The following is a 24,118-nucleotide window of genomic DNA, read 5'->3' on the forward strand; positions in this document are numbered from 1 at the left end:
GGGTTCAGGCTCCCTCATCTCCAGCCTGGGGATCTCAAATGGCATACTTTTCTCTTTCAAATGGCATACTGTCTGTAATGGCATTCTTTCACTTTCTGCTTCTCCAGCCTGGGGCTCTCAAATGGCATACTTCCTGTTTCAGGTTGCAGCATGTGTCAGGGGAAGACCTTTCTCCTCTAGAGATCCCGAAGGGCTGCAAGGTGGAGTGTGCTTTGGGCTATGGTCTGACAAGGCAACAGCAATACGTACACCTTGCATTGGGGAGGGACAGTTGCTCCACAGTAGTGCAATGGCTCTGATGAGGGAAATTTTAGTTCAAGTTCAAAGACCTTTATTAGGCATTAAAACATAGCAGAGCTAAGTAATCCAAATACAGTTTTACAAGATAAAACAGGTACTCCTGTTTCAAAAATGCATACATCAGAGCGAAAGAGGAGACCAGGAAATTATTTCGTAATAGTGAGCAAGAATTTGGCCACTATGTCCAATTGCTTGGGATTCTCTGTATTCAGAAGATAGTTCAATTTAAGATTAAAAAGGCTTGGATGGACCAGTAAGGGATCCCCTAAAAACAGGTTTGGTCTAAAATCGTTAAATTTTGGACAAACTAATAAAATGTGCTCCAATGACTTCTCAGAGGTTTGACAGTATTCACAGGTACGCTTTTGCTGTGAAGGTACCGTGAATCTCTCTGGGGGAGAGGTTAATGGAAATGTGTTGGATCTCGCTCTGGTCAATAGCCACCTCAGCTTAGGGTCAGACAAGATGTTTAAATATGCAGCTGTCTTGCATTAGGGAAATTTTAATTCAGTCCATTTCCGAGGTTCAATCCTTGACAGTGGAAGGATCTCAAGTAGCAGTTGCTGGGAGAGACCTGTCTTTGCCCAAGAGCTGCTGCCAGTCAGATTAGCCAAGACTGAGCAAACTCAGTAGCCTGGCTCAGCATACAGCTGCTTCATGTTTCTATAGAGCAGGGGTCCCCAAACTTTTTAAACAGGGGGCCAGTTCACTGTCCCTCAGACTGTTGGAGGGCCGGACTAAAAAAAGCTATGAACAAATTCCTATGTACAAATGATTGTAAAATGTTTGATTTCACCTTTCAGCCTTTCTGTCATGGTCTATTTTTAGAACAGTGACCAAAGTATGTCAAGTACAGGGTGGGCTCCAAATATTGTTGGGGAGGCTGTGGAATACCTTCCCCTGTAAAAAAAAAAAAAAAAAGCAGAACTTTCCCAATGAGGCATTCCATCTAACCCAGGATCAGGTATCTTCCTGGGTTCTTTCCTCCCTATCAGCCAGCGAGACATTCGCCAGCCTGGCTGATGCCAATGGGAGTGAGGCGGAACAGAAAGCCTGAGAGCAACACATGGAGGGAAGGGCGGAGCAGGCATTGCCACATGTAAGGTTTCCAACTCTGGGTCAGAAAATTCATGGAGATTTGGGGGGCCATCATGTAACTGCAATCAACAGCAGTTGGGGCCGGTTCCTCCTCTCCCTCGAGCCCCCACTGCACATGAATGGAGCCATCGCCGCCATGCCTGGCGGGCCGGATAAATGCCTTCAGGGGGCCACATTTGGCCCCCGGGCTGTAGTTTGGGGACCCCTGCTATAGAGCTTCCTGGAGACCTTGAACAAGGTGCTCTCTCCCAGGTTTTTTTGTGACATCAGAGAATCTAACACCTGTGCTTCTCTAAGCTTTTTATAGGAGGGACATAGATGAGACCACAAACTCTTGGCAAGCATAGCTTTTCTCTCTGCTGCGGCATTCAGAGGAGATAAGCTGAACTTGATGAAATTCTCCTTTCTGAGTACTATTAAAGGCAACTTGCCCACACCTGAACTTATCTCAAAGATAGCATGCTGTATAATTCTTTCCTTGCCCTACAGCAATATGAAGACAGGAAAGTACCTTTTCCCCTCCTCAAACCAAGGAGCAGAAAGGAAAATGCTCCATCTCTTCTCCACGTTTCAGCCCAGAGGCCTAACAGACAGGGAGCAGAAGCACCAAACTTGGGTACCACCAGATGGAGACTGAAAATTGGCATTGAGCTGTGACAAGGCAGCAGGTTGGAGAAGCCAGCCAAGACTGTCTCTTTCAGGAAATGCCTGTACACGTGAGAATCACATGCTCTCCAGATCAAAATGTCTCCGCTATGGAGTGGAACGTGCAGGCCTGATGAGTACAGGTCTGTTTCTCCCTAGTGCCCGCTAGTAGCCATGGCAGCTTTCAGAACTCATGTATCCAAAAAGGCAATGAACATGAATGGCGGCGGCCTCTTATCCAAGCAGGGCTAGTCTGCTTTTATGAACTGTCTAAAAGGCAGAAATTCAACAGGTGCAGTTTTCCACACTACAGAGGCACTGATGGGAAATTTCTCCGTGTTTCTTTTACCTTGAGAGCCTGCATTAGTACAATTGCATAAAACTGCCTGCCTCTCTGTAGCAGCTCTTGACTTCCTTAATAATTGTTCCTCTTTATTTTTAATCTCATCCTTAATTTTTACTTCATGTCTAAGTTTCTCTTTCTTCATTACCCTATTCTCTTTTATAGAAAAACCTCTCATATACTTTTTTAACGAGTCCCAAACCATTTCTAATTTAGCCTCTTCAGTCAAATTATTGTTCAGGAACTCTTTTATTTCTTTAGGGCCTCTTTGGGTAAGTTCTTTTTTACTTTTTTACTGCCTGTTTTATCTTTTCAATTCCATATTGTGGGGCAATGGTCTGATAATGTCTTAACATCAATCTTAATATTTTTAGTCAGGAGACCCAGGTCGCTTGTTCCTAAGCACATGTCTAGTCAAGACCAAGAATTATATTGTCTGGAGTAAAAAGTATATCCTTGGCTTCCTTGATGGTCTCTCATCTGTGTATTATCCAGGGGCCAGCCTGGCTTTGCTTCCAGGATCTGATGAGATTGGACAAGCTTGGACCCTCCAGGTTAACTATGCCCATTAATCCATTAAAGGGAACATTTTCCTCCAGGACATTTGGCAGCCCTGCTCACTTCCTTCCAATCAGTCAGCACCAGGAGGAAGTAATTGCACTGTACCTCTGCATAGCACCTGATCACAGTGCTCAGAGGTGGGATCCCCGTGCAGGAACTCACACAGAGACAAGGAGACACTCTTCTGGGGTTTGGAAATGGTAATTGAGTCAAGAAATACAGTTTGGAAAACAAAGATGTGCCTTGTGTGTGGACTGGATCTCTGGGCATCAGCCTGGGTTACTCAGTCAGAAGGATCTTCTGGACCCTATTCTTGCTTTAGAAGACACAGACCTGAATATAGCTTTTAGCCTCACTTAAGATGTCAAGAGCAACTTCTCTTTGTTCTCTGTGTCTTTCTAGAGTTTCAGCTTTAAGGGGTGGTACTAAACATGAAAACTCTTTGAGTTCAGTCTGTTATTTTTGCTTCCCAGACTGTGGCCGGGTCTCCGTAATATATAGAAGCAGTTTATTTTAGGAAGAAGGCCGACAGACGTGCTCAGCTGTATTTTAATACCTGCCACAGTTGCTTCCTACTCACAAAGAACCCTCAATGGCTTTGCTCTGATGGAGATAATGAACCGTGTCTGGGCTGTATCACTGCTGATTGTAGGTTGGAGCTCATCTGATATGTCATGCATGAAGAAATCTGACCTCTCAAGGTCAAAAGTAGAGCCATTAGCATCTAGCTTTCTATATGGAGGGAATTGTGAGACCCCTCCTGCAGGGCCAAATGATATATGTGTTTATTATTTTTTAGGGTTGCCAACCTCCCGGTGGGGCCTGAAGATCTCTTGGAATTACAGCTGATCTTCAGACTACAGAGGTCACTTTCCCTGGAGGGAATTGCAGGTTCAGAGAGGAACTGTATGAAATCACATCTCTAATGAGCTTCCACTCACCTTAGGCATCACCCCCAAGCCTCCAGGAATTTCATAGCCCAGAACTGGCAACCCTAAATATCCTGTGTCGGCAGCCCTAAATATCCTTTCACTCCCACTCACCAAAATGGTTGCATTTTACATGGGAATAAAAACCTATGATCATGCATTGAAAATGGGGATCCCTGCCTCCAGGTAGGACTTGGGAATCCCCTGGAATTACAGCTTGTCGTGATGGACGACAGGACAACCGTAGTGGATTTAAACAGGTTTATTTAAGTCTAACAATATGAACTATTAGAACAGTTAACAGCTAACAGAAGCTCTCAGTCTGAACTCTTGCGGGTCTCAGTTCCAGCTGCTTTTCTCGGGTCTCTTAACTCCGCCCATCAATTCAAATTCATAAAGACTTTCCATCTCAATCTCCAGACTACAGAGATCAGTTCCCTTGGGGAAAATGGCAGCTTTGCAGGGTGGACTCTGTGGTATCGTATCCCACTGTTGTCCCTGTCTTCCCCAGGATTCACCCCCAAATCTCCAGGAGTTGCCCAACCTGGGTTTGGAACCCCTACTCCATCCCGCACTGGTGGCCAGGGAGGACCTGGCAACTTCAATTAAAAATTCCCAAAGCTGCCAAACTGTACAGCAGAATGTCTGATGCTGCTTTTCTGTTGCTTCTGAGAGGGGAATGAGGCAGACACCGGCCCCTGGGGCCTTCTGGCAAGTCAGTCATAGCAGCAAAGATTTCAGATGTGGGAGTGAGTGGATCAGTTTTGCAGTGGAGTCCTAAAAGCTACATGCTCCTAAACCTACAGTCTTCAGTGGAATCAGGAGGAGGCCATCTTGTACTGAATTCCACTGTAAATGATATTTTGATTATTTTTGGATTGTAGTTATTGTTGGCACACACATTGGGCCCTGACCGTGTTAGGAGAAAGGCCGACTATATAAATTCCCAAAATGTTTTTAAAAAGAACCTTTAAAAGACAGCTGATAACTCATGAAAGTAACAATTGTGAAAGACTCCAAGCAATCAGCATTTAAAAGTACCATAATATAGAATAATTGTCACAGAAGATGAGGGTTGGTAACTTCCAGGAGGGGCCAGGAGATCTCAGGACCACGGAGATCCATAGAGATCAGTTCCACGAACCCCTGAAGAAAATGGAATCTGTGACATTATTCCCTGCTGAAACCCCTCCTGTGCCTAAACCACAGCATCCCCAGGATTCACCCCCAGCATATAATGCCACAGAGTCTCTCCACTGAAGCTGCCAATTTCTCCAGGGGAACTGGCTGCTGTTGTTTGGGGTCAGTTGTACCTCAAGAGAGATTTCCAGACACCACCTGGAGGATGGCAACCCTACTCAGTTCTCAATATCCAAGTGGGGGGCAGATTCAGACTGGGACTGGGACATGCAGGGCTTAAGCTTTCCCCTGGGGCCATGTTCTTGATCAGAAACAGGCCTGGGGAGCTACCATTGGTCCCAAACATAGCTCTTCAGCAGATTTTCATTTCTCCAGCCTGGAGCAGATATGTGAGAGACATGTGCAAATTTGACCTTTGGTTTGTTGGCTCTGTTTTGGTTTGTTGCTTCATGTTAATCTTTTAAACTGCACTTTGTAATTTTGATTTTAATCATAAACTGCTTCAGATCCTAACAAGCAGGGTAAGATATTTCCGTAAAGCTTAGTAAACATTGTGTGGGAAATTTGCACATCGTTGACTAGTGTTCCTTGGGAGTTGTGCCTTGTTAGCATCTCTTAACTTGCCTCTTCTTTCTTTTTCTCTGTCTCCTGCTCCTCCCAGGAAGTGATGCTGTAAGTTTAGGACCCCGTTTTTCACCATGATGTCCGGACTGCCAGAGGCCCTGAGCCGGCTGAGGGCAAATTCGCTCCGCAGCTGCTTCAGCTTTGCAGGGCCCTCTGAGTCCACCCTGGTGGCTGTGCCCATCAACTTCGATAGAGATGAAGTGAGAATCCTCAAGGTTTGCTTCCACAGCAACAGCTTCAACATGGGCAAGAACTTCAAGCTCGTGAAATGCACCGTCACCACCACGATCCAGGTGAGTGAAGCAGGCCTGACCATTTGGGTGCTGTGTGGTTTCCGGGCTGTATGGCCGTGTTCTAGCAGCATTCTGACCATTTATTTGGCACTTGGAAAAATGAGGTCAAAGCCTGGAGGATTATTTCTCCTGCAAAATACCCATTGCTTTGAGAGGCGGACTGTAGTTGGTAAAGACCTGAGTCTCAGTATGCTGTCCATACTCATTTAACCCCCAGAAATCCCTGCTGGTGATGGTGGGGCAGCCAGGGTTGCCAACTTCTAGGTGGTCCACTATCGCTCAAAATAATTGAGGGTTGGTGCAACAAGGATAAACTCAAACAATAACATGCACTCCTCCGGCTCACAGTAATACAATACTGTATGACTGTAAATTCTAATGTAATCAACCTCACAACTTGAGTAGTCTTCAGCCATCACATATTATACTTCATATCTATTGTTAAACATTATCTTCCAGTTATATATTCAATGCGATTCATACAAACATGTGAAAGCAACACCAAATTTCAAAATATCAAAATAATTTTTATCACAGAATCCCACTAGGCCAGGGGTAGGGAACCTGCGGCTCTCCAGATGTTCAGGAACTACAATTCCCAATTGGCCATGCTGGTAGGGGCTGATGGGAATTGTAGTTCCTGAACATCTGGAGAGCCGCAGGTTCCCTACCCCTGCACTAGGCTAATCAGCTGCCTGTGAAATCTTCCAAGCATAGTATCTGAAGACACATACCGTAAATGCTATAGGCATTAACTCTGACACATACCCTTAATATAATGCCTTACACTCACATGTAGTATCTTCCAGAATGTCTCTATTTCAGTTCATTCACATCTCTGAAGATCTCTCTAAAAGCATGCCTCTGAAAGCATTCTCTGTAAAATAATACAAAAGCCTAACGTAAGTATTCTAACTATAATTATCAAATCCAAAAATCAATATTCAAAAACAACAAATAACAAATAATCAATTACCAATTTGGACCATGGTCAAGTCATGATTCTCTCATACCCCATGTTGGTGTCCTTGAAGAAACTCTTGAGTTCAAATTCCCAAGTTGCTACACCTGTCTGCAGTTCAGTCTTACATGTCTTCGGTTTTCAAAATCTGTTACAATTTTTTGTGCATGTTGAAAAGTCTGGAAATTTCATAACTTGGAGGTAGAATTTAGGAAGAGTACTTGAGATGGTTTGCATAAAGTGAGCATGCACATGAGAGCATCTGGAAACATCTTGCAAAAAAGGACACATGGAAGAACATTCTCAGAGCATATGTATCACAGTTAATTTTTAATTCAAAGCCAGTATATATAGCTACTCCAAACAAACGTCAAGAAAAAGGAATTCTTGAAAGAGGCTGTTATGGGTTTTTTGGGCGGTGTGGCCATGGTCTGGTAGTTGATGCCCCTAACATTTCTCCCCCATTTGTGACTGGCATCTTCAGGGGCATGTCATGGTGAGATGTGTGCCTTGGAGAGAAACCCATCTCACTGTGATATGCCTCTGAAGATGCCTGCCGTAGATATGGGTGAAATGCTGGGGCCAAAAACTACCACACCACAGCCACCAGCGCAGCAAAACCACAACAGTCAGTTGATTCTGGCTGTGGAAGCCTTCAACAGTACAGTTCTTGAAAGCATTAATGTGCTGAACTAGTTGTGTATTCTCTCGAGTCCCATCTTCAAATGTCACCAGGCTTTTCTTCCAGATCTTTTCTTCCAGATGTCATTTTCTTGACCCTCATCTTCGATCCATCCCAGTTCCATCACAATTATGTTTTGCAGGGTGTGATTGAATTGGTCCTGCAGAGCGGGAGGATTGGTCCAGACATCCAGCTAGCCGAGTGCTATGGATTACGCCTGAAACATGTGAAATCCGATGAGATCCACTGGCTTCACCCCGACTTGACGGTTGGAGAAGTCCAAGAGAAGTACGAATGCCTGCACATTGAGGCCGAGTGGAGGTATGGAGCCTCCAACCCCCCACACCCCCCGCATGAAAAGGGAACAGTATCTTACTGGGCTGGTTTACAGAGTCATAAAAATTACTGTGTGCAATTCTATTTCAGCAATAGATGCGAAACATGAATAAATGCTATGTAATAATTGTTTTAAATGTTGGAGGGCGCACAGCAAGACCAACAAGAATCCTGCGGAGATCAGGTACAGGTTGCAGGCTTCTCTAAGGCTGTGCAGAGGTTAGATAGACTTCCCTGGCCTACAGACTCCCGTGTCTTTGTCCCAGAGCAATAAAATGAACTAAAACTGCAAAAGGGAAAAATACAGACTAAATGGTGCAAATAAGAGGGATTAGGAGCAGGTGTATAATTATATAAGCTGCAGAATCTGGCTTTTCTTTGCATAGGATTTGTATTACACAGAATTTCAATGTAGTGGTAAAATTTAATTTTTAAACCACAGTATCCAGGCCCTACTTTCTCTCACTAAATGACTTAGTACCATGTTCCAATTCAATGTGGGTATTGCACTCACAGAAAAAGGTGGGGGGAGACTGGAATTGTACCTCCTTGGCATCTTTATTGGCAGTTCCACCCTAACATTGAACCTGTTTTCCTCTCTTAACTCCTAAAGCAAAATACACAGGGTTCTTTAGGTATATTGACCTAAGGACAGTATCACCCTTCACCACAGAGATCTGTGGCCTACAGTGACTCCTGTTTTGGCGAGGTATGTGTCCCCCTAGTTCAGGTATCTGCAACCTGCTGCTCTCCAGATGTTCATGGACTACAAATCCCATCAGCCCCTGCCAGCATGGCCAATGGGCCATGCTGGCAGGAGCTGATGGGAATTGTAGTCCATGAACATCTGGAGAGCAGCAGGTTGCAGACCCTTGCCCTAGTTGTATTCTATACCTACAGAAGGTATCTTAAACAACTTTTTTCTGTTCTTTCAGGTATGACCTCCAGATCCGCTACCTCCCTGAAGACTACATTGAGCGCTTCCAAGAGGACCGGACCACACTTTTGTACTTCTACCAGCAGGTTGGAGCCACTGGGCTGATAACTTACCTGCTCCACTGCCCTCAGATTCATCCCAGCCGGTGGAGCACTATTGACTTTTCCAGTTCTTTGCCCTCTTTCTTCCACACTTAGGAGTAAACCTTTCTTCTGCTTGCACAGCAGTTTCTGTTCATTTCAGTGAGGTTTCATTGGATTGGGTGGGCTCCTGGGATTTATCTGACTTATTTCCTCCACCTTCCCCAATAACACTGGCCCTTTCCCCACTTCCCTTAAGCCCCGCGCTACTCGAGGAGAGTAGCGCGGGGTCCCTCGGCACTCCCCACTTAGAGGGGCAGCGACAGCGCAGCCGCCCCGAAGCTGCTGCTGTCGTGCCCCTCAGCGCGCAGCATCCCAGGCGCTCTTCTCAACGGCGTCGTGGGGACGGCCGGGCGCGCGCCTGGGGTGCTGAGCGCTGAGAACAGCGCGCGGCATAGAGGGGAAGGACGAAAGTGGGGAAAGGCCCACTGATTTTCTTTTGGCTGTCTCCAAAATTAGAAAATACTTCTCACTAGGGTTTTTTCCCCCTTTGTAACCATGATGACATGGAATGGAGAGTTTTGAGAGGTGTAGTTCCAGAATCTGGTCACAGAGCTTTCAATCCAAAAAGCATCTAACAACCTGAGTTTAAAAAGGGGAGAGGGAGTTCCAGTCCCTGTGATTACAAAGCATGGAAGGACACTGAAAATGTCTGAGGATTGTTCGAAACACATTTGAGAATGGTTAATTTGGGGTGGGTCTTTCCCTGGTCCATCTTCCTAACTGACCTCTTTGAAATGCGGTTTCTTGGGCCAAGCTGCACCTGGGGGCATTACTTTTCATTCATTCATTTAGCCTTTATTTGGCATAAACAGTATTTTTAAAAAAGCATTACTGTGCCCCCCTTCAGCTCCCCACACCCCCCCTTTCCTGGCTCCCTGCCCCATTTATGGGAGTCAGGGAGCCAGCAGGGAGGCCAGGGGAGGACGGGGCTCAGGGGACAGGGCTCGGACTGGTACTACAGCAGGAGACTGGCTCCTGGGCCGCACACTGCCGAGCCCCTCCCCTCCCCCCCGGCCTTTCCCCAGTGTGCAGGCCGCTTTCTTCCCTCCCCGGGCCCTAGGGAGGGCAGAAGCCAACCTGCAGGGAGGGTAGGGAACGACAACTGCCCGCTGCCTTCCCCCCCACCTCCCTGTACAGGCTGGCTTCTTCCCTCCCCAGGGTCTGCAGAGAGGTTGGCGTGCCGCAGCGGGCAGACCAGGCAGGCGCCGCAGCTTCCCACTGCCGCGCCTGCCCCCCCACCTCACTGCAGGGAGGGTGGGGGCGGGGCTTGGCGGTGTGGACCCAGGGACATGGGATACCCATGTTCCCATTAGCAGTATGCCGTTGCCTGTTTCTTCTTGTTGTTCTGGCAAGGGGATGTAATACCAGAAAGAGTTCTGTCTCATTTATTTGTTTGTTTGTCTCTTTGCTTTTAACCTTTCAGCTCCGGACTGAGTACATGCAGCGTTACGCTAGCAAAGTGAGCGAGGGGATGGCCCTTCAGCTAGGCTGCCTGGAGCTCAGGTGTGTACTTGCTGCGTACCTGGTTGCATCCTGTACAAAGATGTAGATGTAGGAAATGCGTGGGCTCTTTTCAGTAAACCTCCACTCAAGCTGAAGCACATAACCAAAACAGGAAGAAAACGTTTGTGAAATCCATACTGGACTAGAAGCGGGGCCTGCGTAAAGCCAGAAGCTGTTAAGGGAGTTACAAATCACTCCGATCTAAAACTGCACAAGTATTTGAGTCCGGAACCATCCTGTGGTCTGTTTTTATGATCTTATGTTTTTACGTGGGATTGGGTTTTTTTTAAATGATGTATTTTACGTAATGTCTTTTAGTTCTTTGTTTTTGTTATTGTTATTTTGTAAGCTGCCTTGGGCTGGTTCTTAGAGAGGTGGCATAAATATATTCTAAATTCTATTCTATTCTATTCTAAATAAATAAGTTGCAAACCAGCCATCATCTGGCAGGCTGTGTTTTAAGGCAATTTTAGACATGTTACACAAGCCCGTGAATCTCAGGCCACTTCCATTGTGCTAGTGGTCTGATCTGTAGCTAAGCATAGTAACTCTTGAGCAAGCTGATATGGGGAGGTTTACAAACGAGGGCACGTGTCTGAACATGCTTTCAGATGGATATTCAGTTCAAAACAAAGGAGATATCCTTTGCATCTGGTCAGAGATCTGAATGTGCATTCCATAGAGGACAATGGGGAATATCTGTGTTACAGGGGGCCAGGATTCAGTGGTAGAGCCCCTGCTTTGTACAGGTTCAATCCCTGGCATACCTAACTAAAAAGGGATCAAGAGGTAAGAATGATCTCTGTCTGAGATATCCTGGAGAGCCACTGCCTGTCAAAGCAGACAATACTTACCTTGATAGACCAGTGGTCTTGGCTCAGTGTAACACTGAATACCAATTGATATCTGTAGTTTCCAAGAGGAAGGTTTTGCAAAATATTCCAGCCAGAAGCTGATGTTTAATCTGGGGTCCTGTTTGCATTTAACGAGACAGATTGCAGAAGTGATGAGGCACTATACTCAAAAAAGGACCTTTAACTGCATATGGCTCCCAGTGTTTTATTCCTGCAGAACATCTACTCCTCTCCTTCCTAGGCTATCTACTCCTCTCCTTCCTAGGCTACAGAGCTGTAGTGAGGAGGAACTGTGCCCGGGGCATATGTGTGCCCTGTGCCCCCACCATGCCCCAGAACACCCCCGCCACGCCTCTGCACCAGCACGTGCCTGGTGCAAGACACCTGCCCCCCGTCCCCTGAGCGCTACGCCATTGCTAGGCTATGCTTTGTCTTGTATATTAACTCACTTTAAGTATGAAGATTTCCATAAGCAGTACTACCTGCGTTGGCTCCCTTTTTTGGAGAGAACGGTGAAGGCGTCAGATGTTTTTGTAATATTAATTTTACTTACAAATACACAAAGGAGAGCCACAGGCAAAGAGAGGTAAAAGAGACATCCCACATTCCAGGTTTGTTTAATTAAAAGCATTTGGTTCTCTTTCAGCCAAGTCATTACTTTGTCCCTTTGCTTCTCTTTCTGTTTTCCCCCAAACTCAAATATTTTTGTCCTAGGCTGTACCTTCCACAGTGGGTCACTTTGGGGTAACCTGTTGTGAGAAACCTATTCAAAAGCATCAATTTTATAACAATATGTGTATGTTTTTTGTAGGAGGTTCTACAAGGACATGCCTCACAATGCCCTAGACAAGAAGTCCAACTTTGAATTCCTAGAGTATGTACAATGATGTTCTTGTATTAGTTTGTGATTCAGTTTCTATTTTCTTGAATCTATTTTATCACATCTTGAATCTCTTTGATTACATCTTGAATGTGTAAATGAAACCTGTTATCCCAATCTTCTTCAAAATACCTCAGGGCAGCAATCATTGTTCTTCCTTCCTCCATTTTGTTTTCACATCCACACAGTGGGGTCAATTATGGGAGTGCATGACTGTCCCCAGATCACCCAGAAAGCTTCATGGGCTGTAGCTCAGTGGTAGAATATCTTCTTGGCAAACAGAAGGTCTCAGGTTCAGTCCCTAGCATCTTCAGTTAAGGCACTGGATGATGGGAAGGACCTCCACTTGAGATCCTGGAAAGCCACTGTCAATCTGAGGAAACAGTAGTGTCCAATGGTCAGATTCAGTAGAAAGCAGCTTCATGTGTTCACATGAACCTGGGTTTCCATTTTATTAACAAAAAGATATTTTATTTTAAAAAATAGTAAAAAAAACCCCAAAAATAAATAAACGTGAACAAATAACAATTTTACGTGAATAAACGTGAACAATAATAATAATAGGAACAATAGTAATACATTTTAGAACTGATTATATGAAATGAATCAGCATTTATGGTTGTGTCATATTAAGAAAAATAAATTCACATTTTAGTTGTGGTGGGTTTTCTGGGCTGTGTGGCCATGGTCTGGTGGATCTTGTTCCTAACGTTTCACCTGCATCTGTGGCTGGCATCTTCAAAAGTGTATCAAAGACTTCCCTCTGTGATACACCTCTGAAGATTCCAGCCACAGATGCAGGCGAAACGTTAGGAACAAGATCCACCAGACCATGGCCACACAGCCCAGAAAACCCACCACAACAGTTGAATCCGGCCGTGAAAGCCTTCAACAATTCACATTTTGTTTCATCACATTTTTGGCACGCTTGACGTATAAGGTTGGGAGGGCCGTTTCCTGATTTTGACTTGAAAAGAATCTCTTCTCCCTCCTCTCCTGCCATGGAACCCAGGAGGCACAATTTCCCATGATTCCTAGTGCCCCTATGTGCTTCCTTACATGCTCATGGTAGCATGCAAATCCTAATGCCAGTCTTTCTTCAGGGCCTGCCCATTTTTTCCCATTGGAAAATTAAAGAAAAAGTGGCAGTAGAAAGGATTTTCATTGGACAATGTAGTAAAGTCAGTGGGAAGAATCCGATTCAAACTGGCCTCAGACTGTTAGTGAGTTCTGTTGAGTGGAGGGCAGGGGTGTCATCAGATTCTGATTTAGGATTCCACACTATCATATTTGAACACTGACATATCTATTTAAAAGAATCTCAAGTCACAGGACTAAGGGAGGAGCATTTGTGGCTCAGAACCTTGAAAGTCACATCTAGTCAGAGCAAACCACATCAAACTGATAGGGACAGGCTCAAGTTGACGGAGGCTCAGAAGATGTTCACAGATAAGCATTTTCATTTTGTTTCATGTGCTAGTTTTCAGTCCCCTCTCCCCATCTGCTAATAATCCAATGTTCACAATTTGAGTGATGTGCATGTTAAATATGAACCTGATCTCTGTGAATTTGCTTTCTCTTTCAGGAAGGAAGTGGGGCTAGACCTTTTCTTTCCACGGCAGATGCAGGATAACTTGAAGGTGAAGGATTTTATTTCACTGCTGTGTATATGTTATATAGAAAAAAAAATATGGAGCCTATGGCCTTTAGGAAAACCAATGGTGTCCCTAGAACTCTGGTGGTTCTGACTTTTGGTGGTTTTTAGGGTACTTTTAACAAAGGATTAGACAAATTGATGAGGAATAAACTCATCAGTGTCTATTACCCATGATCCCCTCAAGGTCAGAGGCAGTCTGAATGTGTGCTGTGAGTAGGGGGTGGGGGAGACAACGTGAGAAGACCTTGGCCTCTGTAGCTTGTTTGTAGATTCATTGAATGTGTTTGATTGACAACTGTGAGAAACAGGATACTGAACTGGTCGGATACTGAACCGGTCTGGTTCAGCAGGGCTACAGCAGGCAGACAGTTAGCACTGAACATTACCAGATGCTGAAGGAGCTTGTCTTATGCTTGACGCACCAGGGACAATATGGAAACTCGGCACTTGCTGGTTTTTGTAATTGAATGCCACTGGGCATGGCCAAGTGCAGTGGAGCATGCTTATTTCCCACAACTGGCATCAGCTGATAAGCATGTATTTCTTTTGCTGCACTGACCAGTTAGTGTTTTGGCTTCACTTTGAAAAGGGAAGAATGAAGAAGAGTCTTTTCCCAAGCATAGGGTAGCCAGTCTCCAGTTGGGGCCTGGCGGTTTTTTGGCATTACAACTGATCTCCAGACTAAGATACTGGCTCCCCTGGAGTAAGTGGCTGCTAGGGCTGCTCTATGGTAACATTCCCTGCTGAAGTCCCTCCCAATGAAGTCCGATTCCCAGCGGTTGGCAACCACACCCAAGCAGAACCTGTGCTGCACATACCTGTGCTGTTCATGCTTTTGTAGTTCTGCTGTAGTTCTACACAACTTGGGGGGGGGTGTGTTCTCAGACCAGCCATCTTAAATGGGGGCTTTTGGTTTACTATTTTTCTTCACCCTCTCTGTTGTCTTTGTGCAGCCTAAACAATTCCGCAAGATGATTCAGCAGACATTCCAGCAGTATGCCCTTCTGCGGGAGGAAGAGTGCATTATGAAGTTCCTTGGAACACTCTCCACTTTTGCCAACATTGACCAGGAAAGCTATCGCTGTGAGCTAATTGTGAGTATCTAACAGCCTAGCTGGTTCCAGTGCTATGGAGTTCTCACTGTCTCTTCTTCTAGCCTTCCTGGCAAGATTCAAGGAACCAGCTTAGATCTCATAACCCAGTACCAGTCTCAATGATCCTCACCTCTTCTGAATAACAGTGGGCAATATCGTCAGCCTGGCTTCCCTAACCTTGTGGATGCCACCATAAAATGGCTGCCATGAGGTGCCATGGCCAATCAGAATGTGCTGAGAGGTTGCAGACCAAGCTTGCTATGATGCAGGCAATTGCTCCTGTCTGGGTTGTCCCTGCAGATACAACGTGATGCCTCCTGGACTCTTCTGAAGAGCCCCCTGCTATTCCAGGAGTGGCTAATGTATTGTTGAAGGCTTTCACGGCCGGATTCAACTGGTTCTGGTGGGTTTTCCGGGCTATGTGGCCGTGTTCTGGTCACCACACAGCCTGGAAAACCCACCAGAACCACAAGGAGTGGCTGTTTGTTTTGGGGAAGGGGTGCTTTGCAAAAGAAGCATTAGGTAACCCATTAGTGGGTGCCATGATGCTCATGGTCATCATATTTGGATCCCTGCCTTAGGTCTGCTGTCTGCCTTTCTGATAGCTTTCTCTCTCTTCCTTTTTCAGCAAGGATGGAATATTACAGTAGATCTGGTGATTGGGCCTAAGGGCATCCGGCAGATGACCAGTAAGGAAACCAAGGTATGTTGTTCAGACACACTCCTAAAGAACAGAATTCATTCTTTCTTTCTTTCTTTCATTCATTCATTCTTTCATTCATTCTTTCATTCATTCTTTCATTCTTTCATTCATTCATTCATTTATTCATTCATTCATTCAATAGTCTGCCTTTCTCACTGAGACTGACGACAGGGTTTTTTCCTGACCCATGCAGCTGACATGTAGGGTTTTCAAGGCAAGAGATGTTCAGAGGTGGTTTGCCATTACCTGCCTCTGTGCAGGGACTCTGATATTCCTTTGGTCTCCCACCTAAATACTAACTAGGGCTGACTTTTCTTAGCTTTTATGATCTGGTGAGATTAGGCTAGCCTGGGCTATCCAGATCAGGCAAGACAAGAGTAGCCTGGGCTATCCAGGTCAGACAAGAGTGTAACACAATGCAGTCAAATAGCATCAGAGATCTAATCAGCAATGTGATAGGACAAGGATTACAAAAATTAGACATAATGCAAGAAATTATCAGACACGATGTGTTAAACAGTGCAAAAATGGATTTGGTAGAGAACAATGCAGTAAAAGCAGGGTACTTCATACCATATATAGTGGTAGTTTTTGCGTGGTTTAGTAAATATCATGAGCAGTTGAGCAAGTTGTGTTGAAGCAAAACATTTTCCCAAGGGTTGTATGTGACATAGTAGTTGGTCTAGTACTGGGGATACCTGGGTTCAAATCTATACCATTATGAAGCTCATTGTATAAGTGTAGACAAGTCAGTTTTGTGTGTGAATAAAGTTGCAACTAGAGAATAATAGGTGTTACCCTACGCTCTTTGGCGGAAGGGCAAGATTAAAATGTGGTACATAAATTATTTGTGGCAGGACTGCCAAGGGACAGTACAGCATAAATTTAATTTTTAAATTTGTAAATGTATTTTATTACTATCATAAGCTGATTGTGTTTTATAGGAAGAAAGAAGCACAAATTTTAAATTAATTGATAAATGCTAGAATCCAAACAATTAGGAGATATCAGTCAGGAACACTGACTGTCTGTCATGCATCGATCACTGCATGGGACTTTATATTTCATCACCTTTTGATTCCTTACAGCCCACGTGCCTGGCTGAGTTCAAACAGATCAAATCCATAAAGTGTTCACCTGCGGAGGAAGGCAGAGCCCTGTTGCAGCTTGGACTTACCGGGAACCCCCAGGTAAGATGGAAATCCTGCTTGCAAAACAGAGATCTGTCTCTGTCCAAGGTACGGTCTGGTGCTTCTTATTCCTTGTCGAGAAGGATAAGATATAAACCTAGAAATAACGGGAGGGAGGATAAGTTTTTTCCCTTGCAATAATCAGTTGATTGGGAAGCATAGTTGACTCAACACCCACTTTTTCTACCAGTTAATGAAATGGTTAACCAAAGGGAAAGACTATAGTTTGTTAGCAGAAGTTGAATTGAAACCTGAGAAACTCAAGCTACCAGATCTCTAGTAAAGGATCTGTGGAAATCATCCTTCATACTTTCTTTTCTGTTTCCTGTAAGATAAATACAAAATAAGGCTAAGGCCTATGGTGCAAAATAGGTAAAAAATAAGTATTTATTGCTCAGATGAAATCTGCTATGCGTTTTGCCCAAGAGGTTTATTGGGGGGACTCTTTGAGTCTGGCAGTGGTTTTCAAAGAAGAGTATAAGTTCAGTAAATAAAACACCACCTGGAACCCTCGCCCTGATACTTTGGATAAGTTGAGGTTTGTCCCCAGCAGAATAGAAGAATGTACATTTAGTCTTCATGTGGAATTCAAATCTATTCAAATCTAGCATATGTATTGTCAAAGATTTTCACGGCTGGATTCAACTGGTTGTGGTGGGTTTTCCGGGCTGTGTGGCCGTGGTCTGGTAGATCTTGTTCCTAACGTTTCGCCTGCATCTGTGGCTGGCATCTTCAGAGGTTTATCACACAGGGTCTAGTGAGAAGGGAAAGTCTAGGAAGAAGATCTATCAGACCACGGCCACGCAGCCCAGAAAACCCACCACAACGAAATCTATCATAATTGTTCATTTTTTTTAGTAGAGTGAATTGGAATAGAAATGCACAAGACATTTTGAAGCTTTTCTCTGAGGCCACAAGATCTAGAACAGTGATGGCGAACGTTTTCGAGACCAAGTGCCCAAATTGCAACCCAAAACCCACTTATTTATCGTAAAGTGCCAACACAGCAATTTAACCTGAATACTGAGGTTTTAGTTTAGAAAAAACAGTTGGCTCCGAGGCATGCATTACTCGGGAGTAAGCTTGGTGGTAGTCGGTGGCTTTGTTTTGAAGCAACTGTGCAACTCTTCCAACGGGTGAATCACGACCCTAGGAGGGTTTACTCAGAAGCAAGCCCCATTGCCAGGAACTGAGCTAACTCCCAGGTAAAGGATTGCATTTTAGTTCTTTGCATGAAAATCAGTGGGGTTTAACAGCACTTATCAGGGTTACCTGCACTGCCTCCCCAAAACTAGGTCTTAGGTTTAATGCTAATAATCAAGCCCAGCGGCCCAGGCAAGCTTAGATGTGTGTGTGGGGGGGCAACTCTGTATGCGCGTGCCCACAGAGAGGGCTCTGAGCAGGGGCGTAACGAGGCAGCCCTGGGCAAACTGTAGCCCTGGGCAAAACCTGAGTTGGATGCCCCCCCCCCCGCCCCCCATGGGCGGCCACTCCACCACGACCAAATTTTTTTTGCACCAGGACATTGGTGCCTGCAGGGGGTGCATTTTTAGACATATCAGCACCAATACCCTGAAATTTTGGTGCCGATACATCAAAAAATGCACCCCCTGCAGGAACATCCTAGAAATTTGCCCAAGAATCTTTGTTCTGCATTGAGTTTTGTGCATTGCTGTCAATGGGGGTTGCAGGCTGTGTGTGTGTGGGGGGGGGGGACATTTCTGAAGGCACAGTCTCAAAACTTTCAGGGTTTCATCAGGAGACTGCCCTAATGATACCCCCCCAAGTTTGGTGCAGTTTGGTTCAGGAGGTCCAAAGTTATGGACCCTCAAAACTGTAGCCCCCATCTCCTATTAGCTCCCATTGGAAACAATGGGGGATAGGGGCACCCCCTTTTGGAGTCCATAACTTTGGACTCCCTGAACCAAACCGCACCAAACTTGGGGGGTAGCATAAGGACAGTCTTCTGATGATACGCTGAAATTTTGGTGCCGCTAGCCTAAAAAATGCGCCCCCTGCAGGCCAAAACCACTAAAATACCCAAAAACGAACCCAGCATTTTGATGCCCCCCACAAGGTGATGCCCTGGGCAGCTGCCCACCTTGCCCAATGGACATTACGCCAGTGGCTCTGAGTGCCACCTCTGGCACCCGTGCCATAAGTTCGCCACCACTGGCACCCGTGCCATAGGTTCGCCACCACTGATCTAGAAGCTTGTTTTTTTAAAAAATAAATAAAGAGAAGCTGAGATAACACGGGAGGCATAACTGTACAACAAATGTCAGGTTTTGCGTCTATAAGTCACCCTTGCTGAATAAGCATGACTTTGACATTTAACCTGTACAATATAGGGCTTGTTTCTTCTTCAGCTGACTGCAATTTAGAACAATAAAACAGCTGGTCCTTAATGTAAGATTTCTTACTTTTTTTACTCGTAGTGCTGATAGGGATAAGGAACATGTTTGCTTTGGAAGCTGTCTTTCTGGGCTTGACCGTGTAAGCCACAAAATGTGTGGGGGGGCGGGGCTTATTGAGCACTAGCGCATCAGTTTGAATTTGGAGGGCCCATACATGCCTGATATGCTGCCGGTGGGCCACACGAACAGTTTGAACAGACCTAACCCATGTGCTCTTTTCATTCTGAAAAAAAAATCACCCATTCCTTTTGCTATCTGGCAGTCCCTGACGATCAAGACATACTCCCTTGCTGAGGCAGAGAACATGGCTGACTTGATAGACGGTTACTGCAGGTTGCAGGGAGGCTTAGAGGACGGCTCTCTCATTATCCGTCCAAACAGAGGTGAGCTTCCTTCAGTGTTGTTTATTTATATCCCGCTTTCCCCAAAAAGATACTAACGAGGCAAGAAAAAAATGCAACAGAAACAAACAGGAAAAGGGAAGAGGAGACTTCTGAGGCCAACCAAGCAGAACAAGTCTGGAATGGAAATTCTGGAGTCGATTTCTTCTATTTCCAACCTAGACTGCATATTTATATGCTCTAGATCTGATGTTGTTGTTGTTTTACCAAGGCCCATTTAATGGATGCCGTAGGATTAACAAGTTGTCAAGAATCAAATTTTGACAATACTTAATGGGTTTTTAAAAAAAAAAATTAATATAATTTAAGGAATAGCATTAAATTATAAAATTGAGATGGGGGAAATAATAAAATTCAAACATTTCGAGTTTGGCCAAAATGTTGTGCAGTTGTTTTGAATTTAGGTAGTTACAGGCAGCTATCCAGGGCAACCATTTTTACAGGTAATGGTTCATTTGTTGCAGTGGATAAGGGGGGGGGGGGGACCTTTCTACTGACATCCCTGCATGAATGTCTGCTTCCAGCCCAAGTAGCCAAAGGGAAGGGAGTGTAAGTTAGCCAGGATATAGACATGGCATCCCATCACCAGCAGAATGAATGAGTTGCAACTGCAGAAGCCTCCTGAGATTTTAAGTGCTCTCCTGATGTACATTTTCTTCCTTCTTCACAGAGAATGAGAGGATCAGCCTGCCTCAAGTCCCAATACAGTAAGTCAGATGGGTATTGCCAGATCCATTCTGTGTTCACGCATGGCCAAGCCTGGCCTCTCAAGTCTTGACCATAAACAGGGAAGCAGGAAGACAATCCCTCACCTGGCCACCAAATCACTTTTCCAGATGCTCGGCTAAAAACCAGTGCTTTGATTCCCTGAAAAATGACCTTCATTCACTGTGGAAAACAAGCCTGGTCCCTCAAGTCCTGTAAGCCATGGTAACCACGTGGAACTTCTAGGTTCCAAAGTATTCATCTTCTGAGGTCCAGATGCTGGTAGCAAACTAGAGGGGATGGCTGTTGCCTTCAGGTCTTATTTGAACTTCCAGGAGGCACCTGATTGCCACTAGTGGAAACAGCATACTGGGCTAATCTATAGTCTCCTCCAAGGAGCAGTTCTTATGTTCTTACATACCACAGCCTTATTCCAACTCCAAACAGTCCACTTTAGAAACTCCAAACAGTCCACTTCAGAAATCTCCCATGGGAAACCCTCTAGAGTCTAAACACACACACCTGTGGACAGGGAGAAAGATTTCCTTGTTTTGCATCAGCCTGTCCACAGAAGAAAGATCATGTGCTGTTTGCAGTGACTGGAATTAGGGGATAGGGCAGAAGATGGGCAAATCCATATATGTATTCCTGTTCCTCTTTCTGCCCTCAGGCACATAGAAGACAGAAAGTCAACTCTGACAGACAGCATCAGTGGAGGTGAGTTGTGGGGGGGGGGGTGTCTCCCCTTCTGCTATACAGTTAATGGAATTGGGGTAGATGGCTCTTGGATTCCAAATTGAAGAGTTCTGAATGTCCCATTGGCTAGCATGGCCTTAAGTTGCAAGTACAGCTTGCATCCCTCTTTAGTGATGGACACCAGTGCAGAATTTGGAGCAGAATATTGGGGAGCAGCATAACCTGCTGAATATGAGACAAGAAGTTGAAAGTGCTGCTTGAAGGGGGTGGGGTTGTTAGTGAAAGGTAATCGAATTGGTGCTTTTCTCCCACAGATTCAGATATTTATGCTGAGATTCCAGATGAAGCTTCCCGACCCAAATCTGGAGGTAGGTGCTGTCCCCTTAATATAAACCCTGCACCTCTGCGGTTCAGTATAAGTGGACATGATGCCAGAGAATCACAATCCGGATTTAAAAATCAGGATTGTGTTTTTAAAAAATCTACTTGCAAACCTTGAGCTTCTTCTGTCAAGACTGGGGGAGAAACTTCTGACCTTGGGGGGTGTGTGTGTGTTATTGAACCCCTTCCCCTGTTGTCTCTTCAGTGATTTAAAGTGTCGCATCCAAGGTAGATGTGGAAAAATTACAGCTCCAAGCTCCTGCACATGCCTCCTCCCCCACTCAGAGCTAACGGCAGGTTTGAAAGAGTATTTTAAATCACATCCATACCTGAAGTGAACACAAGACATTTGCATATGAGTAAAACTGGTTTATTAATGGCTGATCAACATCAGACAAAAACTGTCCTAACTTTCAGGCTGAGGTGCTGCATATAAAATGGCCCAATTCAGCTACTGATGTTTTAGGGAAACTTATATAGGACCAAACATGTCCATATACAGAGCCGAAAGGTATTAAGCCTCATCTCTCTCCCACAGTGTTCACCACCAATAACTAATCGCTTGGTCGATAAGCCCTCTCCCCACACCAGCAAATAATAGGCTCTTTTCGGAATGGCCCTTCATCCTTGGGTGGCTCAAGATATTGACTAGTTAGCCATACCTGTACCGTAATCACTCACATTATTCCTACCCTCTATACTATAGGTACCAACTAAGCAATTATTTCGAATATATAATACTATGGCTTGAAATCATTTGAAGCAGGGAAGAAGAGGTTCCCTTCCGCATTCATCTGAAGGAAAGCCCCCCAAATCTGCTGTATGGTTCAAGCCTCCCCTTAAACCCTGTTCTGAGTGCTGATCACAACTGCCACAGAAATAGACGAGCCGGAGGGGCTTTGCCCTATTTGTTTAAGGTTGGTAGATTCCATGACTGACCGGCCACGCTACCCAGACTTTAAAGTTCATGTCTGGGGTGAGACCACGTACAAAACCAGAGGACTTCACTTCTGTTTAATAAATCAAATAAGTTTATTGATTAGAGAGCGCAAAGGATAGACTCTCAAACAAGGAACAGGCATATACAATAAGCTTCTAGCTGCTAAATAAGCATTCTGCCTAATCCACTAACCACAGGTGTCAAACTCGCGGCCCTCCAGATGTTATGGACTACAGTTCCCATCATTCCCTGCCAGCATCATGCTGGCAGGGGATGATATGTCAATCCATCTGGAGAACTGACTTACTGCTCTAGCAAACAACCTGCTTCTCCCAGGAGGCCATCAGTGGTTCCAAGCAAACCAATAATGTCCTCAGGCTTTCTTGAAAATGGGGACTAGCACAAAAAAAGGTTGCCAACAGCCTGGAGAAAGAAAATGTTCTGCCCCTTAAAAAAGCTAATATATGGAAACAGCGGCTGATGCTTTTCATGGCAGAGAGGTTACCTCATTAAGCCTCCATTAAGTAAGCAGGGCACTTTTTTCTCCAAGCTGTTGGCAACCTTAAGCTTCACATACTAGTCCCACACTGTAAGTTAGAGAATGATTCCATGGGTTTTATATGTATAAAGCTGGAGCAGAAATAAAATGTAGAATCTATTTGTGGACTCAGAGGCTCCTTCTGCACATGCAGAATAATGCACATACAATCCACTTTTACAATGGTTTGCAAGTGGATTTTGCTGTTCCGCACAGTAATATCCAGCTTCAAAATGCATTGAAAGTGGGTTGAAAGTGCACCATTCTGCATGTGCGGAAGGGGCCAGAATGAGCCCAAAACACCTTTATTTCAACAGTGGCCCTAATGGCTTATTTTCTTGGCCAGCAGTGCCGTACATGATCTCTCGGGAAGATGTGGTTCTGGGCCGGATCCTGGGAGAGGGCTTCTTTGGAGAAGTCTATGAAGGCAGTTACACTAATGAGGTGAGTTCAGAGCAGATGTCCCCCAGCACCAAACAGTCCTGATGCGTGGGAGAGGGTTTGACATGGCAGATAGAGGCTGTGGTTCATCCCCCTCAGTCTGATAAGGAAGAATTGCTGGTAAACAGACTTTAAATCTAGACCTTCTGTCTTCCTGCCCCTTTATTTGGTGAGAGGGGTTAAGAGGCCAAATGAAATTATTCTTGTTTTGGAGCCCTAGGAGGAAAGGCCAGAAGATTGGAGCTTTTAACTGTGCAGGGTGGGGAAAACAACTAAGACAGGGGTGGGAAGAGACAGCTTCAGTAGAGTTTTGGAAAACAAATCACGATGCAGAGAAAGTAGATAGAGTTTGGCCCTTTCCTCACAGCAAAGCTAAAGCAGGTTGCAGCCGGGATAAATGAATCCAGCATGGCCCTGGGCCGTTCACATAGCTGGCCGCCTCATAATTAGCTTAAGCAATTATTGGCTGGAAGCATGCCTTACATGGGCGTGTCTTTCTGTGCCACCTCCTGTCAATGCGTTAGCTCTGCAGGCATGCACAAGTGAATCTCCACGGCCATGCTGTCTGATGTTACGACCCTTTGCACCTGTGCGCCTATGGAGATGGGCACCTGGAAAAATTTTTTAAAGAAACACACAGCCCAAAAAAGCGCCTCCCTGCCCAGCTGTTCGCTCAAAAGCAGATGCAACCTGGGATTTAAAAAAAGAATTGTGGATAATGCAATT

At 45.1% G+C, this 24,118-nt stretch overlaps 1 protein-coding gene across 1 annotated transcript in view; it reads left to right on the top strand.

The window, feature by feature from the left end:
• Positions 1 to 24,118, top strand: part of PTK2B (protein tyrosine kinase 2 beta) — a 103,781-nt gene that overhangs the window by 55,649 nt on the left and 24,014 nt on the right. Inside the window, 14 exon segments of the mRNA XM_048516704.1 lie at positions 5,678 to 5,933; positions 7,719 to 7,897; positions 8,848 to 8,935; positions 10,416 to 10,495; positions 12,161 to 12,223; positions 13,815 to 13,869; positions 14,840 to 14,980; positions 15,609 to 15,683; positions 16,772 to 16,873; positions 19,553 to 19,673; positions 20,362 to 20,398; positions 21,067 to 21,113; positions 21,407 to 21,460; positions 23,301 to 23,395. Coding sequence (XP_048372661.1) covers positions 5,715 to 5,933; positions 7,719 to 7,897; positions 8,848 to 8,935; positions 10,416 to 10,495; positions 12,161 to 12,223; positions 13,815 to 13,869; positions 14,840 to 14,980; positions 15,609 to 15,683; positions 16,772 to 16,873; positions 19,553 to 19,673; positions 20,362 to 20,398; positions 21,067 to 21,113; positions 21,407 to 21,460; positions 23,301 to 23,395 — 1,356 coding nt within the window. The 5' untranslated portion in view covers positions 5,678 to 5,714.

This window comes from Sphaerodactylus townsendi, linkage group LG01, assembly GCF_021028975.2.
Source record: "Sphaerodactylus townsendi isolate TG3544 linkage group LG01, MPM_Stown_v2.3, whole genome shotgun sequence".
NCBI lineage: Eukaryota > Metazoa > Chordata > Lepidosauria > Squamata > Sphaerodactylidae > Sphaerodactylus > Sphaerodactylus townsendi.